This window comes from Anser cygnoides, chromosome 34, assembly GCF_040182565.1.
Source record: "Anser cygnoides isolate HZ-2024a breed goose chromosome 34, Taihu_goose_T2T_genome, whole genome shotgun sequence".
NCBI classification, from domain to species: domain Eukaryota; kingdom Metazoa; phylum Chordata; class Aves; order Anseriformes; family Anatidae; genus Anser; species Anser cygnoides.
In genome coordinates, this window is record NC_089906.1 from 755,553 (window position 1) to 780,793 (window position 25,241).

A 25,241-nucleotide genomic window follows, 5' to 3' on the forward strand; every position below is an offset into this window, starting at 1 on the left:
GGGGGAAATATAAGGGGGGATAAAAAAGGGGGGCAAAAAAAGGGGGGCAAAAGGGGAAGGGGGGAGGGGGAGGGGTCAATAAAGGGGTCAAAAAAAGGGGGGGGGAAGGGGGCCCAAAAAGCGAGGGGGGGCAACAAAAGGGGGGTCTAAAAATAGGGGGGTCTAAAAAAAGGGGGTCAAAAAAAAAGGGGGGCCAAAAATAGGGGGTCTAAAAGAAAAGGGGGGTCTAAAAAAAGGGGGGCAAAAAAAAGGGGGGGTCTAAAAGAAAAGGGGGGTCTAAAAGGGGGGGGGGGGCAAAAAAAAGGGGGGGGGTCTAAAAAAAATAAGGGGGATCTAAAAAGGGGGGGGCAAAAAAGGGGGTTGCAAAGGAAAAAGGGGGGTCAAAAAAGGGGGGTCTAAAAAAAAAGGGGGGTCAAAAAAAGGGGGGGTCAAAAAAAGGGGGGTCAAAAAAAAAAGGGGGGGGTCTAAAAAATAAGGGGGGGTCCCGGGGCTCGCTGATGGCTGAGGGGTCCCCGTGCCCCCCCCGTGCCCCCCCGTGCCCCCCCCCCCAGCAGAGCCCCCCGAGGCCCAGCTCCGGCGGCTGCAGCGGGACCTGGCGCGGGCCCTGGCGGTGAGGAGGGGGGGGGGATTTTTTTGGGGGGGGGGACATTTGGGGGGGGTCACCCCCCCCAGTGACCCCCTCGGCCCCCCCCAGGGCGAGGAGCGATCGCTGCTGGCGCTGCTGCGGAGCCGCCCCGAGGGCCGGGAGCTGCTGCGGCTGCGGGACACGGCGGTGCGGGGGGGGGCACAACATTTTTTGGGGGGGGGGGGGGTCCCATGGGGGCCCCCCCCCGCAAATAAATCCCCCCCCCCCCCCCCCCAGAAGGCCCGGGCGCTGCTGTGCCGCCGCCTGTGGGCCCAGCGGAGGCGGCTGGACGCGCTGCGGCCCCCAAACTGGGGGGGGGGCGCTTGGGGGGAGGGCCCCCCCGCGGAGAGCCCCCAGGGAGCCCCCCGGGATGAGGTGGGTGCTCCCCCCCCCCCAAAGTGTCCCCCCCGGTGTCTCCCCCAAGTATCCCCCCCCCAAGATGTCATCGTCCCCCCAAGATGCCCCCCCCAAGATGCCCCCCCCCAAGATGCCCCCCCCAAAGATGCCCCCCCCCAAAATGCCCCCCAGGGGCTGTGACCTGCCCCCCCCAGTAATTTGGGGGGGGTCCCTGGGTTTCCCCCCCCCAAGATGCCCCCCCCAAGATGCCCCCCCCCCAAGATGTCCCCCCCCCAAGATGCCCCCCCAGAAGATGCCCCCGGGGCTGTGACCTGGGCCCCCCCAGTAATTTGGGGGGGGGGTCCCTGGGGTTCCCCCCAAGATGCCCCCCCAAGATGCCCCCCCCAAGATGCCCCCCCCCCCCAAGATGCCCCCCAGGGGTTGTGACCTGGCCCCCCCAGTAATTTGGTGGGGGGGTCCCTGGGGTTCCCCCCAAGATGCCCCCCAAGACGCCCCCCCCAGGGGCTGTGACCTGGGCCCCCCCCAATAATTTGGGGGGGTCCCTGGGGTTCCCCCCCCCCAAGTATCCCCCCAGGATGTCCCCCCCAGGGGTTGTGACCTGGCCCCCCCAGTGCAATTTGGGGGGGGGTCTCTGGGGTGTCCCCTCCCCCAAAGTGTCCCCCCCGGTGTCCCCCCAAATATCCCCCCCAAGATGCCCCCCCCCAAGATGCCCCCAGGGGCTGTGACCTGCCCCCCCCCCCCAGTAATTTGGGGGGGGGGTCGTCTCTGGGGTGCCCCCCCCCCAAAAAAACCCGCCCCCGTGTCCCCCCCCCCCAGGGGGGGCGCGCTGCGGGGGGCTGCTGCGGCTGCGGCTGCGGGCGCTGGAGGCCGAGCGGCTGGCGGGGCTGTACCGCAGCCTGGGGGCGCACCTGGAGGTACCCCCCCCGGGACCCCCTCGGCACCCATGGGTGGGGGGGGCCCATGGGTGCTGGGGTCCATGGGGGGGGGGGGCTCCTGGGGGATATTGTTGGAGGGGGGTCCCTTGGTGGTGTCACCCATGGGGGGGGGGGCCATGGGTGCTGGGGTCGGGGGGGGGCTGGGGGGTATGGGGGGGTCACCCATGGGTGGGGGGGCCCATGGGTGCTGGGGTCCATGGAGGGGGGCTCCTGGGGGGTATGGGGGTCACCCATGGGGGGTCACCCATGGGTGGGGGGTTACCCATGGGTGCTGGGGAATGGGGGGGGCTGGGGGGTATGGGGGGGGTCACCCATGGGTGGGGGGGCCCATGGGTGCTGGGGAATGGGGGGGGCTGGGGGGTATGGGGGGGTCACCCATGGGTGGGGGGGCCCATGGGTGCTGGGGAATGGGGGGGCTGGGGGGTATGGGGGTCACCCATGGGTGGGGGGATCCCCAGGTGGTGTCACCCATGGGTGCTGGGTCCCATGGGTGGGGGTCCCCTGGGGGGGGGTTGTTGGGGGGAGGCCCTGGTGATGTCACCCATGGGTGGGGGGTCCTATGGGTGCTGGGTCCTATGGGTGGGGGTCCCCTGGGGGGTTTTATTGGGGGGGGGCCCTGGTGATGTCACCCATGGGTGGGGGTCCCATGGGTGTTGGGTCCTATGGGTGGGGGTCCCCTGAGTGCTGTTGGTTTTTTTTGGGGGGGGAGGAGGGGGACATCCCCTGGGGAGGGGGTCCTCTGGGTGTGTGTGGGGGTCCCCTGGGTGCCCCCCCCCATCCCCACCCATGGGTGCAGGAGGAGAACCGCCGCCCGGGCCCAGCTGCGGGTGCTGGAGGCAGAGCTGGGGCGGCTGCGCCGGGAGCTGCGGGCGCTCAGCACCCGGCCCGGGGGGCCGGGGGGCCACGACGGCCCCCAGGTAAGGGAGAAACCTCGGGGGGGGGGGGGGGGCACCCAGGGGTCGGGGTGCCCCAGCACCCATGGGTGCCCCCCTGCAGGTCAGGGCCCGGCGGGCTCGGCCGCAGCCGAAGGAGGAGACGCGGGAGGCAGCGGTACGGGGGGGCACGGGGGGGGGCGCAGGGGGGTCCTGAGGGATTTGGGGGGGGAGACACTGGGGGGGGGGTGGGTGAGGGAATTATTTGGGGGGGGGCACCGCCGGGGGGGGTCCTGAGAGATTTGGGGGGGGGGGGAGACACGGGGGGGGGGGGGAGGGAATTATTTGGGGGGGGGGGGCACCGGGGGGGGGCTGAGGGAATTATATTGAGGGGGGGGGGCACCGGGGGGGTCCTGAGGGATTTGGGGGGGGGGGGGGGCAGCAGGGCCTATGGGGGGCTGGGGAGTTGGGGGGGGGGGGTCGGGGGGGCTGGGGGTTTTGGGGGACACGGGGGGGGGCCACGCTGTGTCACCCCCTCTGTGACCCCCCAGCCTGCCCCCCCAGGAGTCCCCGGAGCCAGAGGAGGAGGGGCCGGAGGGGCCCCCCCCAGCGCGCCCCCGACGCCCCCCCCCCGAGGCTCCTGGCTTCAGCCCGGCCCCCCCCCCCCCGCGGCCACAGCCCCCAGGTGAGGGACCCCCCGCGTCCCCCCCCCCCCCCGGGTGTCCCCCCCGGGTGTCCCCCCCCACGTCCCCACATCCCCCATCCCCTGCCTTTGGTGCCCCCCCCCCCCATCCCCGCACCCGTCTGCTGTGACCCCGTGAGGGGGGCACCCCCAATGGGGGGGGGGCACCCCAATAGGGGGTGGTCCCGTAAGGTGGGGGTGTCCCCATGTCCCCATGTCCCCGGGCCCCATGCCCACGTCCCCGTGTGCCAGTGCCCCGATGTCCCCCACGTCCCCCTGACCCCATGTCCCCGTGTCCCCTGTCCCCACAACCCCGTGTCCCCCCTGACCCCATGTCCCCCTGACCCCACATCCTGCCCCGATGTCCCCCACGTCCCCCTGTCCCCACATCTCCCTGACCCTACAACCCCGTGTCCCCCGACCCCACATCCTGCCCCGATGTCCCCCATGTCCCCTAACCCCATGTCCCCCCACCCCACATCCTGCCCCGATGTCCCCCACGTCCCCCTGTCCCCACGTCCCCACCCGTGTCCCCCATGTCCCCCTGACCACACACCCCCACGTCCCCCTGACCCTACAACCCCGTGTCCCCCTGGCCCCACATCCTGCCCCAATGTCCCCCATGTCCCCCTGACCCCATGTCCCCCTGTCCCCACATCCCCGTGTCCCCCTGTCCCCACATCCCAACGTCCCCTGACCCCACATCGCCACGTGCCTGTGCCCCGATGTCCCCCACGTCCCCCTGTCCCCACGTCCCCACCCGTGTCCCCCTCACCCCATGTCCCCCTGACCCCACATCCTGCCCCAATGTCCCCCATGTCCCCCTGACCCCGCATACCAATGTCCCCTGACCCCACATCCCCGCATCCCCCCGACCCCACATCCTGCCCCAATGTCCCCCGTGTCCCCCTGTCCCCACATCCCCACCACGTGTCCCCCATGTCCCCATGTCCCCATGTCCCCCTGACCCTATGACCCCCTGACCACACATCCCAATGTCCCCTGTCCCCACACCCCTGTGTCCCCCTGACCCCACATCCTGCCCCCGATGTCCCCCATGTCTCCCTGACCCCGTGTCCCCCTGACCCCACATCCTGTCCCCATGTCCCCCACGTCCCCCTGACCCCACATCCCCACCCGTGTCCCCCATGTCCCCAGGTGGAGCCGGCCGTGGGTCCCCCCGTGGGTCCCACCGTGGGTCTGGCCGTGGGTCCCCCCGTGGGTCCCCCCATGGGTCCCGCCGTGGGTCCGGCCGTGGGCCCGGCCGTGGGGCGCGGCGCTGCCCGGCTGGCGGTGGGGCAGGAGGTGGCGGCGGCGGCGCGCGGCACCGCGGCGGCCCTGGGGCGGCTGCGGGACGAGGTGGCGGCGCTGGAGGCCCTGCGGCAGCGCCTGCGGCACGGCGGGGGGGGCAGCGCGCCCGGTGAGTCCCTGGGGGGGGGGGGGACACCCCGTGGGGTGGGACGCCCGGGTCCCCAGGTTATGGGGTGGCCGGGTCGCCAAGGGGTGGGATGCGTGGGTCTCCGTGGGACGGGGAATGGGGGTCCCTATGGGGTGGGACACCGGGGTCCCCAAGTTATGGGGTGTCTGGGTCCCCAAGGGGCAGGATGCGCGGGTCCCTATGGGACATGGCATGTGGGTCCCTATGGGGTGGGACACCCAGGTCCCTGTGGGGTGGGACACCGGGGTCCCCAAGTTATGGGGTGGGACACCGGGGTCCCCAAGTTATGGGGTGGCCAGGTCCCCAAGGGGCGGGATGCACGGGTCCCTATGGGACAGGGCACGTGGGTCCCTGTGGGGTGGGACACCCGTGTCCCCAAGGAGAGGCCACCCATGTCCCCCAAGGCCGTGTCCCCAAGGGCTGTGTCCCCAAGGGCCATGTCCCCAAGGAGAGGCCACCCGTGTCCCCAAGGCTGTGTCCCCAAGCCGTGTCCCCAAGGGCCATGTCCCCAGGGCCGTGTCCCCAAGCCGTGTCCCCAGGGCCGTGTCCCTCAGGCCGTGTCCCCAGGGCCATGTCCCCAGGGCCGTGTCCCCAGGGCCGTGTCCCCAAGGCTGTGTCCCCAAGCCGTGTCCCCAGGGCCATGTCCCCAAGGAGAGGCCACCCGTGTCCCCAAGGCCGTGTCCCCAAGGGCCGTGTCCCCAAGGCCATGTCCCCAGGGCCGTGTCCCCAGGCCGTGTCCCCAAGGGCCGTGTCCCCAAGGCCATGTCCCCAAGGGCCATGTCCCCAAGGCCATGTCCCCAAGCCGTGTCCCCGAGCCGTGTCCCCAGGCCGTGTCCCCAAGGCCGTGTCCCCAAGGCCGTGTCCCCAGGGCCATGTCCCCAGGGCCGTGTCCCCAAGCCGTGTCGCCAAGCCATGTCCCCAAGCCATGCCCCCAAGGCCGTGTCCCCAAGCCGTGTCCCCAGGCCGTGTCCCCAAGCTGTGTCCCCAAGCCGTGTCCCCAGGCCGTGTCCCCAAGCTGTGTCCCCAAGGGCCATATCCCCAGAGCCATGCCCCCAGGGCCATGTCCCCAGGGCCGTGTCCCCCAAGGCCATGTCCCCAATGCCATGTCCCCAAGGCCATGTCCCCAAGCCGTGTCCCCAAAGCCATGTCCCCAAGCCGTGTCCCCAAGCCGTGTCCCCAAGGCCATGTCCCCAAGCCGTGTCCCCAAGGCCATGTCCCCGAGCCGTGTCCCCGAGCCGTGTCCCCCCGCAGGGCGCAGCGGCGGGCGGCGGAGCTGCGGGAGGAGCTGGAGCGGGAGCGGCGGGGCCAGGCCAGCGCCCGCCGGGCCCTGGCTGAGGTGACAAGGGACCTGGCCACCGCCACCGCCGGCCTGCAGCACCTGGCGCAGCGCCTGCGGAACGTCACCCTGGTGAGGGCACGGGGCGCCCGCGTCACCGGGGTGGGACACCGGGGTCCCCGGGGGTGGGACACCGGGGCCCCGGGGGGTGGGACATTAGGGTCCCCAAGGGATGGGACATCTGGGTCCCCAAGGGTGGCACATCGGGGTCCCCAAGGGGTGGGATTTGGTCCCCAAGGGACAGGGGATTTGGGTCCCCAAGGGTGGGACATTGGGGTCCCCAAGGGTGGGACATCTGGGTCCCCAAGGGGGGGACATTAGGGTCCCCAAGGGTGGGACATCGGGGTCCCTAAGGGACAGAGGATTTGAGTCCCCAAGGGGTGGGACGCTTTGGTCCTCAAGGGACAGGGGATTTGGGTCCCTAAGGGACAGGACATCTGGGTCCCCAAGGGTGTGACACCTGGGTCCCCATGGGGTGGGGTATTTGGGGCCCTAAGAGACAGGACACCGGGGTCCCCAAGGGGTGGGACACTGGGGTCCCTAAGGAACAGGATTTGGGTCCCCAAAGGATGGGACACTGGGGTCCCCAAGGGACAGGGGATTTGGGTCCCCAAGGGTGTGACACCTGGGTCCCCATAGGGTGGGGTATTTGGGGCCCTAAGGGACAGGACACCCGGGTCCCAGGGGCTGGGACAATTGTGTCCCCATGGGGTGGGACACCCAGGTCCCCAAGGGACGGGACATTGGGGTCCCCAAGGGACAGGACAACCAGGTCCCCAAGGGCTGGGACATCTGGGTCCCCAAGGGAGGGACATTTGGGTCCCCAAGGGGGGACATTAGGGTTCCATGGGTGGGACACGCGTGTCCCCAAGGGACAGGTCACCCAGGTCCCCAAGGGGGGACATCTGGGTCCCCAAGGGACAGGAGCCCCGTGTCCCCAAAGGACAGGTCATTTTGGGTCCCCAAGGGGGGGACATTTGGGTCCCCAAGGGACAGCCCCCCCCCCCGTGTCCCCAAGGGACGGGACATTTTGGGTCCCCGTGGCATGGGCCAGCAGGGTCCCCAAGGGGGGGGGGGCCGCGGCCGTGCCTCAGTTTCCCCGCGGCAGCAGCAGGAGGAGGCGGCGGCGGGGGCCGCCGGCGGAGCCCCCCGAAGGCCCCGCGGCGCTGCCCCTGCTGCTGGAGCAGACCCGGGCCCGGCTGGCGGCGCTGCGGGGGGGGGGGGGCCGGGGGCACCCCCAGGCCCGCGCCCCCCGGCTGCCCCCCACCAGGTGAGGAATTGGGGGGGCGGGGGGGGGGTCTGGGGGGTCCTGGCTGGGTTCTGGGGGGGGGGGCCTGACCTGTTTTGGGGTGCCCCCCCCCCAGCTCGAGGCCCTGCTGAGGCGCAGCCGCCCCGACACCGAGGGTGCCCCCCAGCTCTGACGGTGAGGGGGGGGGCCGGGGGGGGGCTTCGGGGGGGGGTTGGGGGGGGGGGCTTTGGGGTGGGGGGGGGGTTGGGAGGGGGGGGATAGGGGTTTATGGGGGGGTTGTGGGGGGCTGGGGGGCTTTGGGGTGGGGGGGGCATTGGGGTGGGGGGGTTGGGAGGGGGGATATGGGTTTGTGGGGGGGGTTGGGGGGGGGCTGGGGGGGCTTTGGGGTGGGGGGGGCATTGGGGTTGGGGGTTTGGGGGGGGGGATATGGGTTTATGGGGGGGTTGGGGGGGGGCCTGGGGGGACCTGGGGGGCTTTGGGGTGGGGGGGGGCTTTGGGGGGGTTTGGAGTGGGGGTTGGGAAGGATGGGGGGGCTTGGGGGGAATTGGGGGGCTTTGGGGTGGGGGGCATTGGGGTGAGGGGGGATCATGGGGGTGGGGGGCGTTGGGGAAGGAATGGGGGGCTTAGGGGGGGGGAATGGGGGGGGGGCTTTGGGGTGGGGGGCATTGGGGTGAGGGGGGATCATGGGGGTGGGGGCGTTGGGGGGTATGGGGGGGAATGGATTTGGGGGGGCTTTGGGGGTGGGGTTTGGGGGGTGAGGGTGGATGGGGGGCTCGGGGGATTTTTTTGGGGGGGGGGGGGCTGTCCCCCGGGGGTGTCACCGCGTGTCCCTGCAGAGGAGGAGGGCGCCGACCCCCCGGAGACCCCCCGTCCCGCGCCGCCATCAAGCGCCAGTCGCGGCTCATCCTGGAGAGCCGCCGGTGGGGGCGGGGGGCGCGGGGGGGCGCGGGGGGGCCGGGGCACCTAGAGCCCCCCGCTGGGCGGTGACCCCCGCGTCCCAGCGCCCCCCAGCTGCTCCCAGTATCCCCCACCACCCCCCAGTCCCCCCCAGTAACCCCCAGTTGCTTCAGTCCCCCCTCCCAGTTGCTCCCAGTCCCCCCCCAGTGCCTCCCAGTCCCCCCAGTTGCTCCCAGTCCCCCCAGTACCCCCCAGTATCCCCCAGTTGCTCCCCGTCTCCCTACAAGTCTCTCCCAACACCCCCCAGTTTCTCCCAGCCCCCCCAGTCCCCCAGTCTCTCCCAGCCCCCCCAGTCCTCCCCCAGTCTCTCCCAGTCCCCCCAGTCGCTCCCAGTCCCCCCAGTATCCCCCAGTTGCTCCCCGTCTCCCTACAAGTCTCTCCCAACACCCCCCCAGTTTCTCCCAGCCCCCCCCCAGTCGCTCCCAGTCCCCCCCAGTATCCCCCAGTCGCTCCCAGTCCCCCCAGTTGTTCCCAGCACCCCCAGTCTCTCCCAGTCCCCCCAGTCCCCCCATTAAAGCCCCTCTCCGCCCCAGCTCCGTGCCTGTCTGTGCCCCCCCGCCCCCCCCCGCCCCTTATCTCTGCCCCGCAGGCCGGGGGCTGGAGCGGGGCCAGGCCCCCCCGCGGCCCCCTCGTGCTCCGGGGGCGGGGGGGGGCTCTTTGGAGGGGGGGGGGGGCGGGGGGGCGGTCCGGGCCCTTCCCAGCGGGGGGGGGGCGGCCCCCGGCAGGCGCCATGGCGGGCCCCGGGGTGCTGCTGGCCCTGGGGGGGCTCCTGGCTGCGGCCCCCCCCGGCCCGGGGGCACCGACCCCCCCGGGGACTTCGAGGTGGAAGGTAGAGGGGGGGGGGGGGGGGGGGGAAGGGGGGGGTGAGGGGGGGGGTTGTGCAAGGGGGTTTGTGCAAGGGGGGGGGCGATCATGCAAGGGGGGGCGATGGTGTAAAGGGGTTGTGTAAAGGGGGGTACTTGTGTAAAGGGGTACGTGTGTAAAGGGGGGGCGATTGGGCAAGGGGGGTTGTGCAAGGGGGTTGTGCAAGGGGGGCGATTGTGCAAAGGGGGGTGCTTGTGTAAAGGGGGGTGCTTGTGCAAGGGGGTTGTGCAAGGGGGGCAGTTGTGCAAAGGGGGGTGCTTTTGTAAAGGGGGCGATTGTGCAAGGGGTTCTGTGCAAGGGGGGCGATTGTGCAAAGGGGGTGCTTGTGCAAGGGGGTTTGTGCAAGGGGGGTTGTGCGAGGGGGGTTTTGGGGGTGACTTTGTGCTGGGGGCTGTCGGGGTGCTGGGGGGGCAGGGGGCAGGTGAAAGGGGGAGGATTTGTGCAACGGGGGGTGTGTAAAAAGGGGGGTTGTGTAAGAGGGGGGTTGTGTAAAAGGGGGGTTCTGCAATACAGGGGGCTTGTGCAAAAGGGGGGTGCAAAGGGGGGCTTGTGCAAAAGGGGGGCTTGTGTAAAAGGGGGGTTGTGTAAAAGGGGGGTTGTGTAAAAGGGGGAGTTGTGCAATAGGGGGGCTTGTGCAAGGGGCTGGGGGGTTGTGCTGGGGGGGGGGAGTCCCCGTGCAAAGCCTGCCTGCCCCCCGTGTGCAAAGTCCTCGTGCAATGCCCCCTGCAGACCCCCCTGTGCGCCCCCCCCTCGTGTGACGCTCCCGTGCAAGCCCCTTGTGCAAATTCCTTGTGCAAGCCCCTTCTACATGGCCCTCGTCCAGGCCCCTTGCACACTCCCCTTGTGCGACCGCCTTGTGCACCACCCCCGGGCACCCTCCTCGTGCAACCCCGTGTTACTCTCATGCACCCCCCTTGTGCAATGTCCCCGTGCGATGTCCCCGTGCCCTGTGCCTGTGCAAGGTCCCCGTGCCCTGTCCCTGTGCAAAGCCCCTTGTGCAATGTCCCCGTGCAGCGTCCCTATCGCTGTGCAACCCCCATGTGCAACGTCCCCGTGCACTGTCTGTGTGACATCCCTGTGTGACGTCCCCGTGCCCTGTCCCCGTGCACTGTCCCCCTGTCCCCGTGCAATGTCCCTGTGCCATGTCCCCACGTCCCCGTGCAATGTCCCCGTGCAATGTCCCCATGTCCTTGTGCGCTGTCCCTGTGCCCGTGTCCCTGTCCCCGTGCAATGTCCCCACATCTCCGTGCACTGTCCCATGTCCCTGTGCCCTGTCCCCGTGCAATGTCCCCTGTGTCCCCGTGTGCTGTCCCCATCTCCCTGTGCACTGTCCCCGTGCAATGTCCCCATGTCCTCGTGCGCTGTCCCCATGCGCTGTCCCTGTCCCCGTGCCCTGTGCAATGTCCCCATGTCCCTGTGCCCTGTCCCCATGCGATGTCCCCCCGTCCCCCTGTGCTGTCCCTGTCCCCGTGCCCCGTGCGATGTCCCCTTGTCCCCATGCTCTGTCCCCCTGTCCCCGTGCCCTGTCCCCGTGCAATGTCCCCGTGTCCCCATGTGCTGTCCCCGTGTGCTGTCCCTGTGCCCTGTCCCTGTCCCCATGCCCCGTGCGATGTCCCCCTGTCCCCGTGTGCTGTCTCTGTCCCTGTGCAATGTCCCCCCGTCCCCATGCAGTGTCCCTGTCCCCGTGCAATGCCCTCATGTCCTCGTGCCCTGTCCCCATGCCCTGTCCCTGTGCCCTGTGCAATGTCCCCATGTCCCTGTGCCCTGTCCCCATGTCCCTGTCCCTGTCCCCATGCACTGTCCCCATGTCCCCGTGCAATGTCCCCACGTCCCCGTGCCCTGTCCCCGTGCGATATTCCCCCGTCCCCCTGTGCTGTCCCTGTCCCCGTGCCCCTGTCCCCATCCCCATGCGCTGTCCCTGTGCAATGTCCCCATGTCCCCTCGTCCCTGTGTCCCGTCCCTGTGCCCCATCCCGTGCCCTGTCCCTGTCCCCGTGCAATGTCCCCACGTCCCCGTGCAGTGTCCCTGTCCCCGTGCAAAGTCCCTATGTCCCTGTGCAATGTCCCTGTCCCCGTGCAATGTCCCCGTGTCCTCGTGCCCTGTCCCCGTGCCCTGTCCCCGTGCCCTGTCCCCGTGCAATGTCCCCGTGTCCCCGTGCCCTGTCCCTGTCCCTGTCCCCGTGCCCTGTCCCCGTGCAATGTCCCCGTGTCCCCATGTGCTGTCCCTGTGTGCTGTCCCTGTGCCCTGTCCCTGTCCCCATGCCCCGTGCGATGTCCCTGTGCAATGTCTCTGTGTGCTGTCCCCGTGCAATGTCCCCATGTCCCCGTGCCCTGTCCCTGTCCCTGTCCCTGTCCCCGTGCCCCGTGCCCCGTCCCCGTGCCCCCGCGCGAGGCGCCGGTGCCGCGTGTCCCCGCAGCGGGCGTGCTGCTGCTGGAGGAGCCGCAGGACCCCAAGTGCTTCTCGCGGGGGCTGCACGACCTCACCTGCTTCTGGGAGAGCGACGCCCCCGGACCCCCGGCCCTTCCGCCTGCAGTACCGCCTCGAGTGCGGCCCCACCCCGACCCTGACCCTGACCCTGACCCCTGACCTCTGACCCTGACCCCTGACCCTGACCTCTGACCCTGACCTCTGACCCCTGACCCTGACCCCAGGTGCCGCCCCCCGGCCCTGCAGCCCCCCCGGCCCTCGCCCCGTGGCCCCGCGCCGTGCTGCCCCCGGCCTGGCCCTGTCCCCACGCGTGTCCCAGGGCGGCGCCGTCACCGGGTCCCCGTCCTGTCCCTGTCCCCATCCCTGTCCCAGTCCCTGTCCCTGTCCCCATCCCCATTTCCAGGCCACCGCGCTGTCCCTGTCCCTGTCCCCTATCCCCAGGCCAGCACAGTGTCCACGTCCCTGTCCCTGTCCTGTCCCCGTCCCCATCCCCAGCCCTGTCCCCTGGCCCTGGCCCCAGTCACGTCCCCTGTCCCTGTCCTGGCTCCATCTCTGTCCCCGTCCCTGTCCCATTTCCAGGCCACCGCGCTGTCCCTGTCCCTGTCCCCTATCCCCAGGCCAGCAGTGTCCGCGTCCCTGTCCCTGTCCCCGTCCCCGTCCCTGTCCACGTCCCCAGGCCAGCAGTGCCCCTGTCCCTGTCCCTGTCCCTGTCCCTGTCCCCTCCCTGTCCCCACCCCGTCCCCTGTCCCCCCCCAAACAGCGGTCCCCTGATGTCCCCCTGACCCCACACCCCCTGAACCCTCCTGACCCCCCTTCACACACCCCCCGACCCCCCTGACCCCCCGGCCCCCCCAGCCCCCCTGACCCCCCTCACCCCCTGACCCCCATGCCCCCCCAACCTCACTGACCACCCGTGTCCCTCTGACCCCCAGAACACCCTGACCCCCCCGATCCCCCTGACCCCCCGGACCCCCCCCACCCCCTGACCTCCCATATCCCCCTGACCCTCCTGACCCCCCTTGCCCCCTGACCCCCCATATCCCTCTAAACACCCGGCCCCCCTACCCCCATGACTCCCCATGCCCCCCTGACTGCCCATGCCCCCTTAAATCCCCCGACCCCCCTGACCCCCCTAAGCCCCCTGCTGCCCCCTAACCCCCCATACCCCCTGACCCCTGGCCCCCCTCACCCCCCCTCACCCCCTCACCCCCTGACCCCCCAGCCCCCCTCACCCCCTGACCCCCCTCACCCCCTCACCCCCCATGCCCCCTTAACCCCTGACCCCCCTCACCCCCCTCACCCCCCTCACCCCCCCGACCCCCCCCCCCCTCACCCCCCTGACCCCCTCACCCCCCATTCCCCCTCACCCCCCCCCCGACCCCCCTTCCCCCCCCATGCCCCCCCCGCCCCCCTGACCCCCCCCTCGCCCCCCCCCCGCAGGCCGGAGCCGTGGCGGGACTGCCCGGCTGCAGGCCTCCCGCACGCACGCGGAACCGCCTCGCGCTTCTGGTGCTCGCTGCCCCCCAACGCCACCGTGGCCTTCATGCCCCTGGAGCTGCGCGTGCTGCCGCCCCCCGGGCCCCCCCTGCACCACCGCACGCTCTTCCTCGACCAAGTCGGTGAGCAGCGGGATTTGGGGGGGGGGGGGGGGGGCACCAAGGGGGGACACACGGGGGACACAGCCCCAGCGTGGCGGCGGGACGCTCACGACCCACCTCGTGTCTGTCCCCCCCCAATATTTGTGCCCCCCCCCATTGCAGTGCTGCTGGGCCCCCCCCAGAACGTGTCGGCGGGGCCGGGGGGGCGCGGGGGCAGCTGTGCGTGCGCTGGCAGCCCCCCAGCCCCTACCTGCAGTCCAGCCTGGCCTACGAGCTGGCGCTCAGCGCCCCGGGGCTGCCGCCCCGCACGGTGAGTGCCTGGGGGGGGGACACCCCAAAATTTATTTTGGGGGTGCCGTGTCCCCCCCCGTGTCGCTGACGGCCCCGCCCGCAGGTGGGGGTGGCGGCGGGGCGGCAGGAGCAGGCGGTGGGGGCCCTGCGGGGTCGCACCCCCTACACTGTCAGGGTGCGCGCCCGCCCCGACGGCCTCAGCTACGGCGGCTTCTGGAGCCCCTGGTCGGCCCCCGCCACCGCCACCACCCCCCCCGGTGAGTGGGGGGGGGGGGGGGGGGCGGGGGGGTTGTGGGGGGGGTGGGGTGGGGGGGCGGGCGGGGGGGGGGGTGGGGGGGTGGGGGTGGGGGGGAGGGTGTTGGGATGGGGGTGTGGGGAGGGGGAGGAGGGGAGGGGGATATGGGGATATTGGGGAGGGGGGTATGGGGAGGGGGATGTGGGGAGGGGGATATGGGGATATGGGGAGGGGGGATATGGGGCAGGGGGATGTGGGGGCAGGGGGATGTGGGGATATGGGGGGGATATGGGGCAGGGGGATATGGGGATATGGGGAGGGGGGATATGGGGAGGGGGATATGGGGATATGGGGAGGGGGATATGGGGAGGGGGATATGGGGGATATGGGGAGGGGGATATGGGGATATGGGGAGGGGATATGGGGGGGATATGGGGGAGGGGGATATGGGGATATGGGGAGGGGGATATGGGGAGGGGGATATGGGGGGGATATGGGGAGGGGGATATGGGGAGGGGGATATGGGGGGGATATGGGGAGGGGGATACAGGAAGGGGGATATGGGGATATGGGGAGGGGGATATGGGGAGGGGGGATATGGGGATATGGGGAGGGGGATATGGGGAGGGGGATATGGGGAGGGGGATGTTGGGGAGGGGGAGGAGGGGAGGGGGATATGGGGCAGGGGGGATACAGGGGAAGGGGGCTATGGGGCAGGGGGGTTATGGGGCAGCGGGATATGGGGATATTGGGGAGGGGGATATTGGGGAGGGGGGATATGGGGCAGGGGGGTACAGAGGAAGGGGGATATGGGGCAGGGGGATATGGGGATATGGGGAGGAGGGATATGGAGAGGGGGATATGGGGAAGGGGGGCATATGGGGCAGGGGCATATTGGGAGGGGGATATCGGGCAGGGGGATATGGGGCAGGGGGGAGGGGGATATGGGGAGGGGGGATATGGGAGGGGGGATATGGGGCAGGGGGATATGAGGATATTGGGGAGGGGGATATAGGGGCAGGGGGATATGGGGCAGGGGGATAGGGGAAGAAGGGATATGGGGAGGGGGAGATGGGGCAGGGGGGTTATGGGGCAGGGGGATATGGGGATATTGGGGAGGGGGATATTGGGGAGGGGGGATATGGGGAGCGGGATATGGGGAAGGGGGGCATATGGGGCAGGGGGGTATTGGGGAGGGGGTTATGGGGCAGGGGGATATGGGGATATGGGGAGGGGGGATATGGGAGGGAGGATATGGGGAGGGGGATATTGGGCAGGGGGATATGGGGCAGGGGGATATTGGGGAGGGGGTTATGGGGCAGGGGGATATGGGGATATGGGGAGGGGGATATTGGGGAGGGGGAAAAGGGGCAGGGGGCTATGGGGCAGGGGGGATATGGGGACATTGGGGAGGGGGGATGTTGGGGAGGGGGATGTGGGAGGGGCATTATGGGGTGGGGCATATGGGGCAGGGGGATGTGGGGAGGGGGATTTGGGGTGAGCGGGGCCCCGGGGGGCACAGAGGCGGTCGAAGGGGATGCGGGGGGGGGGGGGGGGGGGGCGGACGCGTGGGGTTGGGGGGCACCCCCGGGGGGTGTGGGGGGGCACCCGCGGGGCCGTGCCCCCCCCCGGCGGTGTCTGAGCGCTGCCCGCAGACGTGGACGCGGTGACGCTGGGGCTGGGGGCGCTGCTGGCGCTGCTGCTGCTGGCCCCGGGGCTGCTGGCGCGCGCGGGCCACCGCCGGTACGGGGGGGTAAGGGGGGGGGTGGGGGGGGGATATGAGGGGTGGGGGGGGGATATGGGGGGGGTGTGGGGGGATATGGGGGGGTGTGGGGTGGGTGTGGGGGGGTGTGGGGGGGTGGGGGGGGGGGATATGAGGGGGTGGGGGGGATATGGGGGGGAAAAGGGGGGTATTGGGGGGTATGGGGTGGGTGTGTAGGGGGGTTGGGGGGGGTGGGGGTGTGGGGGTGCGGGGGGTATGGGGGGGTGGGGGGGGTATAGGGGGGTATGGGGGGCTGTGGGGGGGGGGGTATGGGGGGGGTATGGGGTGGGTATGGCTGGGTATGGGGGTGTATGGGGGGCTACAGGGGGTGTAGGGGGTATTGGGGGGGATATGGGGGGGGTGGGGGGTGGGGGGGGGTGGGGGGGGGATATGAGGGGGTGGGGGGGGATATGGGGGGATATAGGGGGATAGGGGGGATATGGGGGGTATTGGGGGGGATATGGGGGGTGTGGGGGGGCTATGGGGGGATATGGGGAGGTATGGGGGTATGGGGTGGGGGGGGGGTTTTGGGGGGTATAGGGGGATATTGGGGGGTATGGGGTGGGTGTGGGGGGGTGTGGGAGGGGTATGAGGGGATATGGGGGGCATTCGGGGGGCATGGGGGGTGTGGGGGGATATGGGGGGGATATGGGGCGGTATGGGGGGTATGGGGGGCTGTGGGGGGGTATAGGGGGGATATGGGGGGTATGGGGGGCTATGGGGGGTGTGGGGTGGGGTGGGGGGTGAGGGGGGTATGGGGGGATATGGGTGGTATGGGGTGGGTATGGGGGGGTATGGGGGGTATATGGGGGACTATGGGGGGTGTGGGGGGTATTGGGGGGTATGGGGTGGGTGTGGGGGGATATGGGGGGACATGGGGGGGTATGGGGGGGCCATGGGGGGTGGGGGGGGATATGGAGGAGGTATGAGGGGATGTGGGGGTGGGGGGGTGTATGGGGGGGATATCGGGGGTATTGGGGGGGGGTATTGGGGGGTATGGGGGGGGGTGTGGGGGGGATATAGGGGGGGATATGCGGTGGTACGGGGGGGGATATGCGGTTATACAGGGGAGATATGGGGAATGTGGGGGGGGGATGACGGGGTACGGGGGGACATGGGGTTCATGAGGGGATACGGGGGGGCCGCGGGGGGGGGTTTGTTGGGCCGGGGGCTGCCCTGGGCTGTCCCCCCCGCAGGACGCTGCAGGAGAAGCTGTGGCCGCCCGTGCCCGGCCCCGAGCGCAGCTTCCAGGGGCTCTTCGGCGCCTGCGGGGGCAACTTCCAGGTGGGGGGGGCGCGGGGGGGGCACCGGGGGGGGGGGGGGGGGGGGGGGGGCTGGGTTGGTGCAGACCCCGTAGGGATGGGGCGGGGGGGGGGGGGGGTTCAGGCCCTGTGGGAGGCTGCGGGGTGCTGCCGTGGGGGGGTCCGGGGGGGTAAAATAAGGGGGGGGGTGTTATTGTAGGGCCTACCTCAAAAGGGGGGGGGTCTGGGGGGGTTTCCCCAAGGGAGGGGCGTCTGGGGGGGGGTACCCCAACAGGGGGGTATTTGGGGGGGTTACCCTCGGGGGGCTCTTTGGGGGGGTTACCCAAACATGGGGGGGTTACCCCAAGGGGGGGGGTGCCTGGGGGGTTACCATAAGGGGGGGCATCTGGGGTGGGGGGTAACCCAACAAGGGGGTATTTGGGGGGGGGTTACCCCAACATGGGGGGGTTACCCCAAAGCAGGGGGTGCCCGGGGGGGGTTACCCTAAAAGGGGGGGCATCTGGGGGGGTGTTATCTCAAGGGGGGCATCTGGGGGGGGCACCCCAGCCGGGGGGTGCCTGACCCCGTGTCCCCCCCCCCAGCTGTGGCTGTTCCAGGGGGTGCGGGAGCCCTGGGCCCCCCCGGGGGCAGCGCCGAGGAGCTGCCCAGCACCGTGGAGGAGGTGGGGGGCCCCCCCGGGCAAGGAAGCCCCCAGGCCGAGCCCCCCGGCCGCCCCCCGCCGCCCCCCCGCCGGCCCCTCGCCCGCCTCCAGCTTCGAGTACACGCTCTTCGACCCCGGCTCGGCCCTGCTCTGCCCCCGCGGCCCCCCCGCGCCCCCCCCCCGCCCCGCCGCAGCCCCCGGCCCCCCCAGCCCCGCGGGCCCTACGCCAACCTGGCCCCCCCCCCCCCCCCCCAGCAAAGGCGCCCCCCCGACGGGGGAAGCCCCAAGGAGAACCCCCGACGGGGGCCCCCCCGGAGAGGCCCTGCCACGGGGACCCCCCGGATCCTTCGCGGGGACCCCCCGGGGCTGGGCCCCCGCGCAGCCCCCCCCCCCTACGTGCTCTGCTCCTGAGGGCGGCGGAAGGAGGGGGGGGCACGGGGCTGGGGGCACGGCGGGGACGGGGGGGGCACGGTGACGTCACGTGGGAAGGCCGTGACGTCATGGAGGGGCCACGGTGACATCACACGGGAACGCCGTGATGTCATGGAAGGGCTGCGGTGACGTCACACAGGAATGCTGTGACGTCATGGAGGGGCCGTGGTGACGTCACACGGGAACGCTGTGACATCACGGAGGGGCCACGTCGTGGTGACATCACATGGGAACGCCGTGATGTCATGGAAGGGCTGTGGTGACGTCACACAGGAATGCCGTGACGTCACGGAGGGGCCAATGGTGACATCACATGGGAACGGCGTGACATCATGGAGAGGCTGCGGTGACGTCACGTGGGAACGCCGTGACGTCACGGAGGGGCCACGTCGTGGTGATGTCACACAGGAACGCCATGACATCATGGAGAGGCTGCGGTGACATCACAGGAATGCTGTGACGTCACGGAGAGGCCGTGGTGATGTCACATGGGAACGGCGTGACATCATGGAAGGGCCACGATGTGGTGACGTCATGTGGGAATGCCGTGACGTCATGGAGAGGTCTGCGGTGACGTCACATAGGAACACTGTGACGTCATCACACGGTGATGTCACATGGCCGTGACGTCATGGAAGGGCTGCGGTGACATCACATAGGAATGCTGTGACGTCACGGAGGGGCCGTGGTGACATCACACGGGAACGCCGTGACGTCATGGAGAGGCTGCGGTGACATCACACAGGAATGCTGTGACATCATGGAAGGGGCCCGTGGTGACGTCACATGGAAACACCGTGACGTCATGGAGGGGCCACGTCGCGGTGATGTCACACGGGAAACACCATGACATCATGATGGGGCCATGTCATGGTGACGTCACACGGCAATGCTGTGACATCACGGAGGGGCCACGACGCGGTGACGTCACATGGAAACGCCGTTACATCATGGATGAGGCTGCCGGTGACATCACACGGCAATGCTGTGACATCACGGAGGGGCCACGACGTGGTGACGTCACATGGAAACGCGGTGACATCACGGAGGGGCCGTGGTGACGTCACACGGGCACGCCGTGCCCCGGGGACAGCCCCCCCCAGTGCCACGAGGAGGGGACACGGGGGGGGGGACACACACCGGGGGGCTGCCCCCCCTCCCCCCGCGACCCGTTCTGACTTTTCTGTGCTTTGGTTGTGGATTTTTTGTGTTTTTTTGTTTTTAATTCCTGTTTTTTTTGTGCTGTTTTTATAATAAGAAGCTGCCGGCTCAGCCCGCGCGTTGTTGGGGCGGGGGGGGGGACGGGGGGGGAGCCGCAGGGTGCGGGGCCCCTCCCAGAACCGGGGTGGGAGGGGGGGGAGCTGATAAGGCCTTATCAGGAGCCCCCAGGTGGCGGCCGGGCCCGCGGGGGGGGCACCGTGACGCCCGCGTCCCCACGCTTGCAGGCGGTGACGCACTTGGGAAGGGGGGGGGGGGGGGGCGAGTGTTGTGTCCCCCCCCCGATTTGGGGACGCCTCCGGGTCCTCCTTGGGGCATGGGGTGCGCGGCGGCCGTGTCCCCGCGGGGTCTGCGCGCCCCGGGCGGGGGGCTGCGGGTCATCCCGATGGCTCCGCGGCACCCGGGGGTCCCCTGCGGCGTCAGCTCCGTGGTCGGGGACGCTCCGCGGGGCTGGGGGTCACCACCAGAGGTGGGGGCTCCGTGGCACCCCCACGGCCTGGGGACCCGCGTGGCGGCCACCGGGCTCAGCCCCCCAGGCCTCATCCCCGGTGCCACCGCCGTCCTTGTCCCCGGTGCCACCGCTGTCCTTGTCCCTCTTGCCACCGACATCCTTGTCCCTGGTGCCATCGCCGTCCTTGTACCCGCTGCCACTGTCGTCCTTGTCCCTGTTGCCACCACCATCCTCGTCCCTGGTGCCATCGCCATCCTTGTTCCTCTTCCCACCGCTGTCCTCATCCCCGCTGCCATCGTCATCCTCGTCCCTCTTGCCACCGCCGTCGTCCCCGCTGCCGTCCTCGTCCCCGCTGCCGTCCTCGTCCCCACCGCCCCCCTCAGCGGGGGTGACACTGAGCCCCCCGCGGGGGTCGAAGCGGAGCTGCCAGCTCCGCGGGCCCCCCCCGGGCCGGATGAGACGGGCGCTGACGCGGGCAGGGACCCCGGGCCGGGGGCGCAGGCGGCACTCGGCGGGGAAGTAGCGGCGCAGGGCGGGCAGGACGTGGGGGGCCGGGGGGGGCAGGCGCAGCGTCGCCAGCAGCTGCCCGGGCGGCCGGGGGGCGCGGGCGGCCTCGAGCAGCAGGGCGGCCAGGCGGGCGGCCCCCCCCCCGCGCCCCCCCCACGTAGTGCTCCAGCCCGTCCAGCAGCAGCAGCCCGGGGGGGGCGCGGGCGGGCCGCCGCCGCCCCCAGCTCCCGGCCCAGGGCCCCCAGGGTCGGGGGGTAGCGGAGCTCCAGGCGCTGGGGGAGCAGGGTCAGGACGCGCCCCCCCCCCCCCCCGAGGCGAGAAGCCCCGCCCCGCCCCCCCGAGGCCACGCCTCCCGACGTGCGAAGCCACGCCCCCTATGAGCTAGGCCACGCCCTCCATGCGCTAAGCCACGCCCCCATGCACTAACACGCGCCCCCGAGGCCGTAGGCCACGCCCCCGATGTGCTAGACCACGCCCTCCAACCGCCAAGCCACGCCCCCAATGCGCTAAGCCACGCCCCCAATGCGCTAAGCCCCGCCCCCCGACGTGCCAGGCCCCGCCCCCCACGCAGGGTGCCCCTACCCCTGCAGCTCACCCAGAGCCCCGCCCCCAGCGCGGAGCCCCGCCCACCCGCCGCCAAGCCCCCGCCCCCTCGCCCGGGAGCCCCGCCCCCTCTCCCGGAGCCCCGCCCCTCCCCGCCGCAGCGCCCCAGCCTCCAGAGCCACGCCCCCCCCGCAGGCCCCGCCCCCCAGGTGCAGCCGCGAAGCCCCGCCCCCTCGGCGCAAGCCCCGCCCACGCCCAGAACGCCGCTCCCCGCATGCAAAGCCCCGCCCCTTCAGGAGAAACCACGCCCCCGCACGTGCCCATCAAGCCACGCCCCCAACAAACCACGCCCCCCCGCCGCCGCGCTGCCCCCAGCAGGCCCCGCCCCTCCAGCAGGCCCCGCCCCCTCCAGCAGGCCCCGCCCCCCTCCAGCAGGCCCCGCCCCCCTCCCCCCGCGGCCCCGCTCACCTGCAGCGCCCGCGGGTCGGTGCCGCCGCCGCCCGGGAGCCTCGGGAGCGCGCTGGGGGCCCAGGAAGAGCGCCCGGGGCCCGTCGCCGCCGCCCGCCAGCGCCGCCCGCAGCAGCAGCGCCGTGCGGCCCGAGCCCGCCGGGCCCAGCACCAGCACCGGCACCGGCAGCGGCACCGGCGGCACCTCCGCCGCAGGGCCCAGCGCCCGCTCCAGCGCCGCCGCCATCCCCGGACCGGCCAATCGCCGCGCGGCTCCCGGCGGGCGGCCAATCCCAGGGGAGCGGCCCTCGGCCCCGCCACGCCTCAGCCAATCGGGGAAGAGCTCCCCTCAGAGACGCTCCCGCCCACCGCGCGCTCCTCAGCCAATCGGAAGGGAGCTCCCCTCAGCGCTTCTCCCGCCCGCCGCGCGCGCTTCTCAGCCAATCGGGGTAGGCCGCGGCCTCTCCCGCTTTCTTATTGGCCGCTCACACCGCCAATCCAGCGCCGGCCCCGCCCCCTGACGAGCCTCACCACACCGCGCGGCGGAGCCAATGGGGAGGCGGTACCCTCTCCGCGAGGGCGTGGCCAAGGGGGCGGGGGGTGGGCTGTCAATCACCCCGCGCTGCCTAGCAACGCGTTGCCCGGCGACGGCGGGCGGTTGCCTGGCGACGGGGCGGGGCGGGGCGGGGCGGGGCGCCGGGGGAAGGGAGCGCGCGCTGAGCCCGCGCGCGCGCGCGCGCGCAGTTTCCCGCGCGCCCGCCCCGTGCGCGCGCCCGCCCCTTGGGCACGCGCCCGCCCTGACCGCTCGTGCACGCGGCATCGCCCGCCCGTGCACGCCCGCCGAGCCGTGCACGCGCCTCGTGCACGCGCCTCGTGCACGCGCGGATCCCCCCCCCCCCCGCCTCGCGTGCACGGTTGTGCGCGGCCCCCGCGCCCGCTGGGGCCCCTTCCCGTGCACGCCCGCGGGGTCCCACCCGCGTGCACGCGCAGCGGGGTGCGGGGTGCGGGGGGGGGGGCTTCTGCGCCCCAGGGGGCTGCTGGGGGGGTGCACGAGCATGCACGGGAATGGATGCACGTGGGTGCACGAGGATGCACGGGGATGCAGGGGGATGCACGAGGATGCACGGGGATGCACGGGGTGCACAGGGATGCTAGAGGATGGACACGCGAGGATGCACGGGGATGCACGAGAACACACGAGGATGCACAGAGTTGCACGAGGATGCGCGAGGATGGACACGCGAGGATGCACGGGGATGCACGAGAACACACGAGGATGCACAGAGTTGCACGAGGATGCGCGAGGATGGATACGCGAGGATGCAGGGGGATGCACGAGGTCGCACGGGGATGCACGGGGTTGCACTGTGATGCACGAGGATGCACGGGGATGCAGGAGGATGTATAGAGGAGGATGCAGGGGGATGCAGGGGGTGATGCACAAGGGTGCAGGGGGATGCACGAGGTTGCACGAGGATGCTCGAGGTTGCACGAGGATGCACGGGGATGCACAGGGATGCAGGAGGATGTATAGACGAGGGTGCAGGGGGATGCAGGGGGTTGCACAAGGATGCACAAGGTTGCACGGGGTTGCACGAGGATGTAGGGGGATGCACAGGGGTGCAGGAGGATGTACAGATGATGATGCAGGGGTGATGCACGAGGATGCAGGGGGTTGCACGAGGATGCACAAGGATGCACAGGGACGCAGGAGAATGTATAGAGGAGGATGCAGGGGTGATGCACGAGTTTGCACAGGGTTGCACAAGTTTGCATGGGGATGCACGAGGATGCAGGAGGATGTATAGACAAGGATGCAGGGGTGATGCACGAAGTTGCATGAGGTTGCACGGGGTTGCACGGGGATGTAGGGGGATGCACAGGGATGCAGGAGGATGTATAGGGGATGCAGGGGTGATGCACAAAGTTGCACAAGGTTGCCCGGGGATGCACGGGGTTGCACGGGGATGCAGGAGGATGTATAGAGGAGGATGCAGGGGGATGCAGGGGCGATGCACGAGGTTGCACAAGGATGCATGAGGATGCACGGGGATGCACAGGGTTGCACGAGGATGCATGAGGATGCACAGGGGATGCACAGGGATGCAGGAGGATGTACAGACGAGGATGTAGGGGTGATGCACGAGGATGCCAGGGTTTGCACGGGGTTGCACGGCGTTGCACGAGGATGCAGGGGGTTGCCGGGGGATGCAGGGTGTTGCATGGGGATGCACAGGGATGCAGGGGGATGTATAGACGAGGATGCAGGGGTGATGCACAAGGATGCAGGGGTTTGCACGTGGTTGCACGGGGATGCAGGGGGTCGCATGAGGTTGCACAGGGGTGCAGGAGGATGTACAGACGAGGATGTAGGGGTGATGCACGAGGATGCGGGGGTTTGCACGGGGTTGCACGAGGATGCAGGAGGTTGCACGAGGATGCAGGGTGTTGCACGAGGATGCAGGGTGTTGCATGAGGATGCGCGGGGGACGCAGGGGGATGCACAGGGATGCAGGAGGGTGCACAGACGAGGATGCAGGGGTGATGCACGAGGATGCGGGGGGGTTGCACGAGGTTGCACGAGGATGCAGGGGGTTGCACGGGGCTGCAGGGGCTTGCACGAGGATGCCGGGGCCGCGCAGGAGGCCGGGGCGAGGCGTCCCCTCGGCTACGCGTATTCTCAAGCAATAACAGCGCGTCCGTATTATCCGCCCGAGAATACCCGTCGCCGAAGGGCGCGGGGCTCCGGTGAGGGGGGGGGTCATTTGGGTTGGGGTCCGGGGGTGGGGGGGGGGGGGGCACACACCAGGAGGGGGCCGGAACCCGATCGTGGGGGAACCCCCGGGCCGGGGGCGAGGGAGCCGGGGGGGCCCCGCCCCTGGCAGCACCACGGACAGCTCCCAGCCCCCCCCCCCCCCATAGGGCGCTATAGGGGCTCTATAGGGGCGCTATAGGGGCTGCGATAGGGCCGGGCCCCCCCCAGCCCCATAGGACCCCCCCCCACCCCCCCACCCCGCAGGGCTCCTCCCATGGGCCGCGCCCCTCCCGCCCCCCCCCCCCCCCCCCATCTATAGGTCCCCGTCTATAGGGTCCAGGGGGGCGGGGGGGGCGGGGAGGGGGGGGGTTTAAAGGTTGGGGGGGGGGTTAAGGGGGGGGGGGGGGTCCCGGCCCCGGGCTCACCTCGGCCGCCGCCGCCGCCGGTGCCGGAGCCACCGCCCCGCTGCAGTCCGGGGGGGGCGGGGGGGGGGGGCGGGGCCTCGGGGGGGGGTGGGGGCGGGGCCTCGGGGGGGGGGACACGCCCACGGGACACGCCCACGGGACACGCCCACGGGGGCGGACACGCCCACCCGGGCACGCCCACGCGAAGGCGGCAGCGCCTATAGGAGCCCCGCGGGCACGTGGGCGGAGGGCGCCCCCGGCCCCTATAGGCCCAGCCCCTATAGCACCCCCCCCTATAGCGCCCCCAGACCCTACACGCCCGGCCCCTATAGGGTCAGGTCCTATAGAACCCCCTATAGGAGCCCCAGACCCTATAGACCCGGCCCCTATAGGCCCAGACCCTATAACACCCCCCTATAGCGCCCCCAGACCCTATAGACCCGGCCCCTATAGGCCCAGACCCTATAACACCCCCCTATAGCGCCCCCAGACCCTATAGACCCGGCCCCTATAGGCCGAGACCCTATAACACCCCCCCTATAGCACCCCCAGACCCTATAGGCCTGGACCCTATAGAACCCCCAGCCCCTACAGGCCCGGCCCCTATAGGCCCAGCCCCTATAACACCCCCCCTATAGCACCCCCAGACCCTATAGGCCTGGACCCTATAGAACCCCCAGCCCCTACAGGCCCGACCCCTATAGGCCCAGCCCCTATAGCACCCCCCCTATAGCGCCCCCAGACCCTACAGGCCCGGCCCCTATAGGGTCAGGTCCTATAGAACCCCCTATAGCGCCCCCAGACCCTATAGACCCGGCCCCTATAGGCCCAGACCCTATAGCACCCCCCTATAGCGCCCCCAGCTCCTACAGGCCCAGCCCCTATAGGCCCAGCCCCTATAACACCCCCCCTATAGCGCCCCCAGACCCTATAGGCCTGGACCCTATAGAACCC

General features: G+C 70.9%; 2 protein-coding genes across 2 annotated transcripts; one reads left to right on the top strand and one right to left on the bottom strand.

The window, feature by feature from the left end:
• The first annotated feature begins 9,135 nt into the window (after window positions 1–9,135).
• Window positions 9,136–18,752, top strand: EPOR (erythropoietin receptor). Its single transcript, XM_066986397.1, has 10 exons — window positions 9,136–9,280; window positions 11,732–11,859; window positions 13,183–13,361; window positions 13,503–13,650; window positions 13,737–13,888; window positions 15,522–15,609; window positions 16,825–16,912; window positions 17,472–17,551; window positions 18,102–18,525; window positions 18,688–18,752. The coding sequence occupies exons 1-9, from the start codon at window positions 9,182–9,184 to the stop codon at window positions 18,223–18,225; spliced, it is 1,086 nt and encodes a 361-aa protein (XP_066842498.1). The 5' UTR covers window positions 9,136–9,181; the 3' UTR covers window positions 18,226–18,525; window positions 18,688–18,752.
• A 534-nt stretch (window positions 18,753–19,286) lies between these two features.
• On the bottom strand, window positions 19,287–21,749 carry SWSAP1 (SWIM-type zinc finger 7 associated protein 1). Its single transcript, XM_066986586.1, is given in 5 exon segments — window positions 19,287–20,282; window positions 20,284–20,334; window positions 20,336–20,410; window positions 21,150–21,209; window positions 21,211–21,749. Coding segments are annotated over 5 exon segments (996 nt in total). The 5' UTR covers window positions 21,376–21,749; the 3' UTR covers window positions 19,287–19,637.
• Window positions 21,750–25,241: the final 3,492 nt, after the last annotated feature.